At 46.4% G+C, this 10,422-nt stretch overlaps 1 protein-coding gene across 1 annotated transcript; it reads left to right on the forward strand.

Moving 5' to 3' along the window:
• The first annotated feature begins 501 nt into the window (after positions 1–501).
• Positions 502–9,877, forward strand: HMGN5 (high mobility group nucleosome binding domain 5). The gene is made up of 6 exons (XM_005440989.3): positions 502–842; positions 2,250–2,279; positions 2,806–2,835; positions 3,768–3,818; positions 7,751–7,894; positions 9,191–9,877. Exons 1-6 carry the CDS (start codon positions 828–830, stop codon positions 9,236–9,238), a joined length of 318 nt encoding a protein of 105 aa, XP_005441046.1. The 5' UTR covers positions 502–827; the 3' UTR covers positions 9,239–9,877.
• Positions 9,878–10,422: the final 545 nt, after the last annotated feature.

A 10,422-nucleotide genomic window follows, 5' to 3' on the forward strand; every position in this document is an offset into this window, starting at 1 on the left:
CGGCGGCTGCCGGCCGGCTGCGCTCCCCGCTCCCGCCCCGGGCCCGGCCTGTGCCGCCAGGCCTCAGGGCCCCGCGGCATGGCGGCCCCCCGCAGCCGGGCGCGGCGGGAGGGCCGGAGCCGCCGCCGCCATGTTGTCGTCCTGCGGCCTGTGGTAACTTTCGTGGAAGTTTCTTTCCCGGCCTCTGGGGGAACGAGGGGGAGGCAGGCGGGGGAGCGGGGGGCGAGCCGTGGCCGCCGGGGCAGGAGGCGGCAGAGCGCCGAGGCGCTGAGGAGAGGCGGCGGCGTGGGGAGGCGGCGGGCCGGAGGCTGACCCCCCACGCCCGCCAGCGCGCCCGGCCGCCGCGGGCCGCGTTGGGGCCGCTGCCGGCGCCCTCCCCGCCGCGGCGGCGGCGCCGTATTCACCGCGCGCTTTAGGCCGGCTCCGCTGCGCAGACAGCGTAGGGCCGCCGTCCCTCCGCCTGCGAGCGTCTCTCGCGCTACGGCCGCCGCCCCGCCCCCCGCCCCCGCCCCGCCTCTCGGGCCGCTGCCCGCGCTCCCATTGGCCACCGCGGCCGTCACTCGGCGGCTGGGCCCATCTCGCGCTCCCCATTCATGCAGTTTGGTTGCGTGTTGGTGTATTTTACTGTTTGCAATAAAAGAGGGGGGGATTTTTTTTTGTTCAGTTTGTGCTGCAATTAACTCTTGGTCCTTTATACATCTCTTTTTTTTTTTTTTTTTTTTTTTTGCAATTTGGCAGAACGGTTGAAACAGTTTTTTGGTGGTTACGTTTATTTTTTATATCTCTCTCTATCTATATATTTTGCAATCAACTATTAAGGTGCAACTATGCCCAAAAGAAAGGTAAGTACAAAAAAAAAAAAAAAAAAGATTAGGGGAGACAGATGGGGAACGAAGGGGAGAGATTAAAACAGCGATTTGCAAAATTACCTGTAAATTTTCGCGCGCGCGCGTGTGTGTGTGCCTATGTGGAGTTTTTGCATTTTTAATTTTTTGTGGATATCCTAAAGCGGAGCTGGGACTGGAGGGAGAGGGCTAGGGCGTGTGTCGGGGCCGCTTGGCGCGGGCAGGGGAAGCCTGTGAGTTCACTTTGGGCTGTTTTGTTTGCAAGGAGAAGGCTGAGCAGTGTCTCCATGCTGGATTACAAACAGCCATAGTGCTGCTGCTGCCCCTATGGAGAACACAGGCAGGCAGCGCTAGGCACGGAGGGCTCTGCCGCTCGCCCAGCGCCCAAAACCCCGCCGCCGAACGGCCCCAGCACCCCCGGCCACCTCCGGCAGCATTTTAGGGCGGATCGGGCCATTCCCCGGGAGGATTTGGGTCTAAACGGTGCCTCTTTCTCCTGCGTTTGCCTTTGTTCTCCTTTTTTTTTTTTTTTTTTTTTTTTCCTCCCACTTCTTGTCATACCAGATGGTTGTGCAATGGTAATTTGGAGCCATTAGGCGGCGCAGAATTTGAAACTGTCCTTGAAGGAAAGCGGGGAAGGGATTCACCACCATAATTAGTAACTTTATAGCTCGACGGGCCCCACCGCGCACCCCCCCCTCCTTCCTCACCCACCCACCCCGCCTCTACCAACCCCGACGCCCCCCCCCCCCATCTCCAAGCTCCCCAGCCCCGCCGCCCGGCCCGGCCCCGCCACTGCCAGCCGGGCCCCACGGGCCGCCCCTGAGGCCCTCAGGGCTCGGCGGGGCCGCGCTGCCGGCGCCCCGCCGCTGAGGAGAAGGAGGAGCCGGCGGCCGCCCCCACCCGCCGCGTCCCCCCCCGCCCGGCTCGCCCGGGGCGCTTCGGCCTGGCCCCGGAGACCCCCGGCCCCACCGCGGCAGGGCCGGGGGTCTCCGGGGCCAGGCCGAAGCCCCCCGGGCGATAGCGTGGGGGGCGTGGGCCAGGCCGCCGGCATTGTCCTTGCGCGGGGCTGGCGACGACCTTGTTATGGCAGGTAATTTGGCGGGAACTTTTTAAACGCGGGGACGCCTGGGCGTGCTGACGTAGGCCCGGCGGCCCCGGGGCATTGTGGGAGTTGCAGTCCGTGAGGAGATTGAGGGAGGCGGGAGGGGACACACAGACACACACACAGACGATCGGTCGCCGCCATCGACCTTCCTGTTTTTAGCCCCCCCGGGAGACGGTTTAGCCCTGCGGGGGATGCTGGGGTTCCCCTCAGGCCCTTGGGTTCCCCTCAGGGCTCTGAGGAGCCGAGTGCAGGGGATGGCGCCACCCTCTCACCTCAGTCTCTGGCTTTCCTTGCAGGCTCCAGCTGAAGGCGAGGCAAAGGAGGAGGTAGGAGCTGCTTCTTTGGTTGCCCGTCCCCGCTCCTCCAAGAACTTCTGTGGTGCTCCACAGAAATTACAAGTTCCCCCAGGGTGGGTGCGGGCGCGGGCCCTGTGCCTGGGTTCGGGGTGCCCGGGCTCATTCCTTGGCCTGTCACCTGAGGTGGGCACTGGGTGTCTTGGCTGCAGCCAGTAGCTCCGCTGGGCTGAGGCCATTGGCTCGAACAGGAACATGTCCCCTTCAGCTTTATGGGCAGTGGCTCAGTGACAGAGCCTTAATGGCACGACACCTGCAAGTAAAGAAACTTCATCACTTACTGCCTCACTGCGGTAAACGGGCAGCTGCATAGAGTGAGAATGATTGAACTAAGCTGTGCTTTTGGGAGATCATCACCATAATGTCCATAATTTCATAAATCCCCTTTGTATGGGGCTTCGTGACGTAGTGTGCTTTGTTATTATTCTGGGTTGCAGTTCTGAGAAAGCACTGCTTTATATGCTTTCTGAATGTTAGTGACACATCTTTCTTTATGCAGCCAAAGAGAAGGTCAGCTAGACTATCCGCTGTAAGTATCTTTATTTACTTTCTTAATATTGCATCACGTGGAATGCTAAGTTCTAAGGGACAGTTACAGAGAAACTGTGTTTTTTTCCCACTGGCACTGTGAAAGGCATGGTTAGAATATTGCAGTGTTCAAAAGTAAAATTCCTACTATTCTGTGTTTCCAGTCCATGAGTATCAACATGTTACAGTCTTACTTTTAGACGTTTCACGTGAGGTGTAACCATCTTTGTTAGTTAACATTCAGTCTGGAGGCATGAGCGCCCAGAGTCAAGGAATATCGATGTCAAGATGCATTTGTTCTTTGTAGGTCTTCTCCATCCACATTCCTGCTCATAGCTCTATAGAGTGCCTGCTCTATACTTGTAATTTGCCCATTGATTTTGTGGGCCCAATTGCTGGGTAAACTGAGACCTAGAGGGTGTAAATCTGTGTCAAGCGGTAGGGTTCAGCCCAAGGCCACAGCCTTAAACAGGCTCTTGGCATCCTTTTCTACAGATGGTTAGTGCACCCAGCCCTTTTTTAAGCCATCTTAGACATGCCAAATGGATAATGGTTGCTATTTAAAAAAGAAAGTACTTAATTTTAGTGAAAGCTAAGATGTGTGTTCATACTTAGAATTATGTCCAGATGTTAATACCTTTCATTTTTTACACGCGTTTGCCTTGACAGCAGACAGTAGCACCCAGACACAGTAATGGTCCACTTACTGCTCCTGTCAGCATCTGCACGAAAGCCACCGTAACATACATGAGGAGATGTGGATTTGGATAACGAAGCATACTGATCTGCCTCTGGCAGTTACTCCTCTATACTACAGAATGAAGCAGACAGCTCTAAATTATTTTCTGTTTGAACAGTTTTCGAAAGTTACTAACGTGTTACTAAAACATATATAGCATTTGTCTCACTCTTTCTTATGTGTGTTTTGTACAGAAACCTGCTCCGCCTAAACCGGAGCCAAAGCCCAAAAAAGCAGCACCTAAGGTAAGTGCTCGAGATCTCTTGAACTGAAGTTATGCTTCTTGTTCTCAAGGTGTTTATAGGGGGGGAAAAAAGATCCACAATTGCTCATTTTGTTTTTTCATTATTTTCTTTAAAGATTTAAGATTGGATTTCATGAGTTGAAAGAATGTGAAGGATGTAAAGATAATTTTATCCAATTCCTAGTGAAGGAATGTCGTAAACTGAACAGATTGGTTGTGGTGAGGCTTTACTGCTTGCCTTGCAAGGCCATTCTGAACTTTCATATAGTGCATTGTTGGGAAAACAATGCTTTGAATAGAGAACAGAGGGTCAATTAGAGAAGGCATTGAAAATCGTGCTTTTAATTACAGTTTCTTACAATGTTTTTATTCAAACGCACTCTTGTCAGTTAGTTATCAATTTATACAATTTTAATTGCTGGGGGTAAAGTTCTACATACCCGTTACCTTAAGCCAGATAATTTTGGAAATGTCAAAAATATTGGCATATCTGACAGTATACTTAAAAAAGAATCTAAAGCTCATTGTTGTTTTGGAGCTACAATTTGAAATTCAAAAGGGGACAGTTCTGCAATCCATGAGTATTTCTTTGTACCCCCTTCCTGTCACAAACTTCCCCAGTGGTCAGTTTGCAGTGCTTTTTTCTATCTGTAAATATTCAGATCTTATGAGGACTTTGCAGCTGGAAAAAAAATTCCAACAACAAAACTTTAGCGTTCTTTTTAACCTGTTCCTATCATACATTTTCTGTTGTGGTTTTGGACAGTCATATGGGCAAAGCAGAAGTGTGAGAGATGCGGGGGATGACAGGCTGGGAACCTGCAGCTCTTTTCTGTACATTTAAAAGGCCCTGCAATTGCATATGGCACAGTAGACTTCCAGATGATGAAAACCATTCTACCTCCCAAGTCCTGCTATGTGGAGCAACAGAGATAGGAGAAATGGACAAGAAGAAGAACCCTGCTTGTCATTTTGGGGACCCGGCATCTCAGCTCTTTAATGGCAGTGGTGTGCAGAGCAAGTTTTTTCACATTTATGTCTTGGTTGTGCAGCTGGATTTCTAGATCTCATTCAGGAGTGGCAGGGGAACCTAGGAGCCCTGCTGCTCTGCGTTCCTGTGGTGTGAGCAAGCAGCTGGCACACAGTCTGGATTGCATCTCCCTGTAGTGGCTCATCCCTAGGGAAGAGGAGGGCCCCTGCCACTGGTGTTTGCTCTTCCAGCCCAAGTGGCAGAGAGCGGCTTGGGCATCTAAAAGTCTTGGGTTCTGCCTCTGCTGATGAACCATGCAGAGGTCAGTGCAGTGGCATACAATGCATGTTGTTGGTATTTTCTTTTTTTTCCAAGTTTGCTTTTTTAGTTATATGGAAACATCTCAGGGTTTATACACAAAAGCTGTGTTAACCGCATCTTAAAAGTTGTGAAAATATGCATTCAAAAGTTAAGGACTGTAGGTGACTGTTAGAACTTTGTTTGACAGTTCCCTGTGCAAGCTATATGGTGCAGTCTCCCTCTGGGATCAAAGACTGTTCAGTTCTGCCAGGAGTGGTGCCTTGGTCATTGCCCCTCACATTGCCCCCCTGTTGGAAGGGTATGGTCCTCTTGCTTCTAAGATGCTGGTTTGAAACCAGGATATTTGAGTTGCCTTTTTGGATCTCCAGAGCTTCTAATATTGGATCAATATCTCTGCAAAAGGGGATGTAATAAGAATTGTGCAGGCATCTTTAATTCTTGTTTCCCCCAAATGCTTAACTTTAAAACTTTCAGATTCTTTGAATGTTTCTTTGTGTGTAAGAATAGATTTCACCTTTTAAACTTAGACATAGTGGAAAACATAGAGCCTGGAAAAAAGTTTTATCACTTATTTATAAAACACATGACCTTATTACTGAATTGATGTTGCCATCTGTATAGAAAAGTCACTCAGGAAAACCAGCTGAGAGGATGGAAGAACCTTGGAAACTGAAATATAACAATGTCTCCTTGGGTATTTTTTTTCCTGGGCTCGCATGGTTGTGGAAGTGGGCTTGATCCCTTAACAGGATAGCCACTAGCTTGTCCCCAGAAGCCGCAGATCTTAGAATAGAGCAGAGGTCCTGGGTTCCTGCTCACAGTCCTTTGCTATGACACACTTTCTCTTTGGTCAGTCCAGTCATGGAAGCCAGTTTCTGTGGATTCTCCTCAAATGCTTTCTTCAGAGGAGCTTTACCAGTGAAGAGTGGGCTACAGAGAATTACAGTTTTAGCTCCATTAATATTTTCTTGTCTTTTTCAAATGGGGTAAAGGGAAAGATACCGTCCTTCAAACAACCCCAAGTCTGTAAATATCCTTCATGGTTTACATTGGAAGGGCAAGTGACTGACACACCTGGGCTTGTGAGTTTGGAGCTTGCTGGTGCTGCTGGAGGAACCCTTCACTGTGGACTACTTACGTATGTTTCAGAGGTCTGGTGAGGTCTGTTCTAGTGACAGAGAGCAAACCAGTACCATAGTAGCAGTGCAATTATAACCTTACTGCCAAGCGGTACCAGAATACTTGGCTGCTGACAGTACTGTGATCTTTTTCCTGCCTCTTGAAAGTTGGGAGGACTGTTCAGCCAGCAGAGGGGGAAAGAGTGAGTGGAGGCATACTCTTTCCTCCTCTGGTGACACATCTCTTGGAAGAAGCCACTACATGTCACTGCTAATTCAGTCCCCAGAGAGGAGGAGAGGTTTGTTGAGGGTGGGCACAGCCCAGGAGAAGGGGCCTTCTAACTGTATCATAGTAGAGTTTCCCAGGTGGGCTGAAACCCCTCAGCAAGGTCAGGCTGGGGAGTGGGAGGTCAGAGAGGAAAAACCTTCAACCATTTGAGTGCTACTAAGTTCCTGTCTTTAATTTTCTGCGTTATGATAGGAATTGGTGAATTTTTAAGCATCAGTATCATTGAAGAATCAGGTGACTTTGCCCCTTATACTCTGAATCTAGGTTTACCTTTAGCAAGCAGCTCATTTTTAATGTGAATTAATTTTATACATTAATAAGCAAGGTGCTGAAGTAAGAAAGTATACTTTTTGTAACTTCCAGTCACTGAGACAACTCCATCTTCTGAGAGGAGAGAGAGATATATATCTTCAGAATTTATCTGTTTATCTTCACTTACCTGTGAGGAGTAATTTTGCAGGTATTTATGGTTCCTCTGTTGGAACTAGGTTAATCAAGCAAGGAGCTAAGCTAGTCTGCTTGGTGCATTTACTTATTAGCAGCAAGAGGCAGATCCTCAGAAGTAAAACTAACGAGAGTCATGTTTGTTACTGTATTGGGGTTGGGATCTGACCTTCCCATATAGAAAACTGTTACTACAGAAGTTGTAGCATCAAGTGGTGCTTTGATTTAGCCTGGTCCACGTATAAGAAACTGAGCCTAAATAATAAATGCAAAGTTCTCGTTGTTACTGAAGTGATGCTGTTGAGCCCCCAACTTGTCTATCACACAAGTGGTTTATTATAGTAAGGAATATTTCTGGCAGCGAAGGGGGAAAGTCCTTTGACTATAGCTTTGTTACAGTTTTCTAAATAGGCATTAATAGCACATCTGAAATATTCTGGTATTTCCACTAGTTGTACATGTTCTTTTTGTTCTGTGGTACGCCTTTCAGCAGCACAGCAGAAATATGGGCCAGTTTAACATTTTTTAGCTAATTTAATTGAATGCCTATTTAAAATAGGAATTCTTTTAACCCCAGCCACAGCTTTTATATTATGCACTTCCCAGTAGCACATTCAGGACAGAACAGAAAGAAAGCACTTCTCCTTAGAAACTTTCATCTCATCTTTGTCAATAGAAGTTCAGTATGTAGGAGCAGGTTGTGTAGATGGTTTTCGAGTTCAGGATGTGCTTCTGCAGATGTACGAAGTGGAAACTGGCATTTACCATATCACGGTCTGTATTCTTAACAGAAAGAAAAGGCAGCAAATGATAAAAAGGAGGACAAAAAAGCAGCAACAAAAGGGAAGAAAGGAGCCAAAGGCAAAGATGAAACTAAACAAGAGGATGCTAAAGAAGAAAACCACTCTGAAAACGGAGATACCAAAACTAACGAGGTACTTTAGCTACAGTAAACGTGAATAAACGCAGATGTATTGGTAATAAAGCTGTGGGAGCTAACGCTTGGGCCTCCTTGTGAGAAGGTGGTGTGTGTCACTGCCATCCTGTAAAGACAGACTGACTGCAGTATCTACACAGGGCAGCTCCCAGGGAGAGCCTGAAAGAGTAGTGTTCTCCTTCAAACTTGCTCCTGCTCTGTGGTAGAGTGCTTCCACAGGTGGTCTGTGCTATCATAGTGTCCCTCTCGGGGTTGGCACAAGAGCAATGCAGAGTATTTGGGGAACAGTGAAGCTCAGTAAGATTGCTATCCAGCCCTGAGCTGACTTTGCATATCCTGTCCGGACTGCTGGATTGCCTCTGCTGCTCAGCGTGGGTTGGTACTGTGCCAGAAATCTGGTTTTAAGTTTTACACAATTCTTTAAAACAATTCTTTGCCTCAGAACAATTCAGCAAGAGATCTGCAAAATGAACTTGGGTCTTTTCTCTTGATCTGCAAGCCTCTTTCTTACATGTTTTTACTGTATCAGCTGCTTACCTGAGAGCTATGACTAGCTACAAGCTTCAGTCAGCCTCTGCTGGCCTTTTCCTAGCAGATTTCTTGCTGATAGTAGAGGAGTAACATTTGCTACAGGCACCCTTTGCCCCTGTAGGCACAGACTAGCCCGTTGTGTTTTCTGTTGCTTTTGATTTACAGTGATCTCTGTTCATGAGTTGGGTATCATTATCCAGTTAATGGGTCGTTTATTCTTTCATTTCTAAAACTAATTCAGGAGCTTCTTTGCTAAAAAAATAATATGGAGCTAATGTACTTCAAAGGATCTTTGATAGAAGCTTTGGAGTTTTGATGTGTTGACTTAAAAAAATAATAGCAGACATTTTTATAGAAAACAGGTGAGAACCAATTTCCCCAGAGTTTGGACAATACATGAGTATCGCGGTTTGATGTGTAATTCCTATACTCTGCTGCTTACGGAGATGAGGACTTGGTACTTTCCCTAGCGTATGATTGATCTTAATGTAAAATACATTATAAACTTCTGCCTCTTTGGAGGCTTTTAACATTCCAAGGTCAACTCAACAATTAATTAATACTCAACTGTGTTACAATTTTTAGAATTACCAGCTGACGTGGTGTTGTGTGGGTGTTTTCTGTAGTAGCTGTGCATTCTTGTCTGTACACAAAATGTTGTCCATGTCTGTGCTAACAAACTAGTCTCTCTTTGATGCTTGTTAGATTGGAATCCGATTAGCATTACAAATAATATTTCTATTCTTCCCAAACACCTTTATAGGCACCAGCTGCTGAAGCATCTGATGATAAGGAAGCCAAGTCCGAGTAATGTTAACCCTGCCCTATATCTCCATCATTTGGTATCCGTACCTCCATGCTGTATTGTTAACAGAGAGGAATATTTTTATCAACTATTTTATAAATGCAGGTTTTTTTAGCATGAATTTAATTATGGAACATCTTCATCTCGGTTACTTGGGAATTAAATCCCTAACAAACAAAACAAAACAAAAAAATTCATTGTTTTTAAATTTTGTGATTGTAATAGTTTGTATGGTACATGGAAAGAATAAGTGGTGGTAGCTTTTGACTTCTGTCAGTGTGTCCCTTTTTGTGTAAGTCATGCTTACAGACTTCAGACTTTAATTTTTCCCTTGTATGTGTTGTATGGTTTCTTAAAGTGGGGAGGTCTCAAAACAAATAACCGTGTTAAACATTCCAGTGGTTCTGTGGGTTGCTTTTATAAAGAAGGTGAGCTATTTTCATGAAAAACCTAAGAGCTGGAAATCTGTTGTTTCCCAAATGTAATTTTATTTTGTCAGTTTTGAAAAAAGAAATAAATAAAAGTGTAATCATGTTTTTAAATGAAATACAAACATTTCTTTTAAAAGGGCAGGTTGGTTGTATGTACCCACTGTTAGGAATTTTGCTGGATTTATCTTAATAAAAAAGACTCCTCAAAAGCTGATTGTGGTTTGTTGCTTGGGCTGCAAACGTACTGCTGGAAAGCTCCCAAATTCCAGAGAGCTGTGGTAGTGCAGGGCTTCAGGCTGAGGGAACTTATGCAGCTTTGGGCCACAGCACGATTAGGGCTCGAGCCCCTGTTGTCTGCAGTTACATAAACAAAAATGACTTTAGGGGCCAGCCTCTCAGTAGCCGAAATGGGAATAGATGATTTCAGAGGAAGCGTGCTGGCTTACCCCAGCTGGGAACTTCAGCTGGTGCTTTTGGATGATGGCTGACCTTGTAAACTCTGGTGCTTACTCAAGAAGAGGTGGCATACTTGGTGTTGTCCCATAGGCCCTAACCATTATAGAGGTTACTACAAATTCTGAAGGGTATTGTCCGGTTTTCTTTTATGTACCTATTAATTGATTATGATTTGGGGAGTGTGTGTGTGTCTTTCCTCTGAGAAATATTGCAGAAGCTTAGAGACTACTACATTTACATCAAACCCTTAACAGTATAAAATAGTTTTCTGTTAATGTAGGAATGTTTGTAGTCCTGGTTAAA

The sequence above is a fragment of the Falco cherrug genome, chromosome 15, assembly GCF_023634085.1.
Source record: "Falco cherrug isolate bFalChe1 chromosome 15, bFalChe1.pri, whole genome shotgun sequence".
NCBI lineage: Eukaryota > Metazoa > Chordata > Aves > Falconiformes > Falconidae > Falco > Falco cherrug.

Coding starts and splice junctions, on each gene's coding strand:
- HMGN5 (XM_005440989.3), top strand. Junction 3,819..7,750: donor CCAAAAAAGCAGCACCTAAG/GTAAGTGCTCGA, acceptor TATTCTTAACAG/AAAGAAAAGGCAGCAAATGA. Junction 7,895..9,190: donor GAGATACCAAAACTAACGAG/GTACTTTAGCTA, acceptor ACACCTTTATAG/GCACCAGCTGCTGAAGCATC.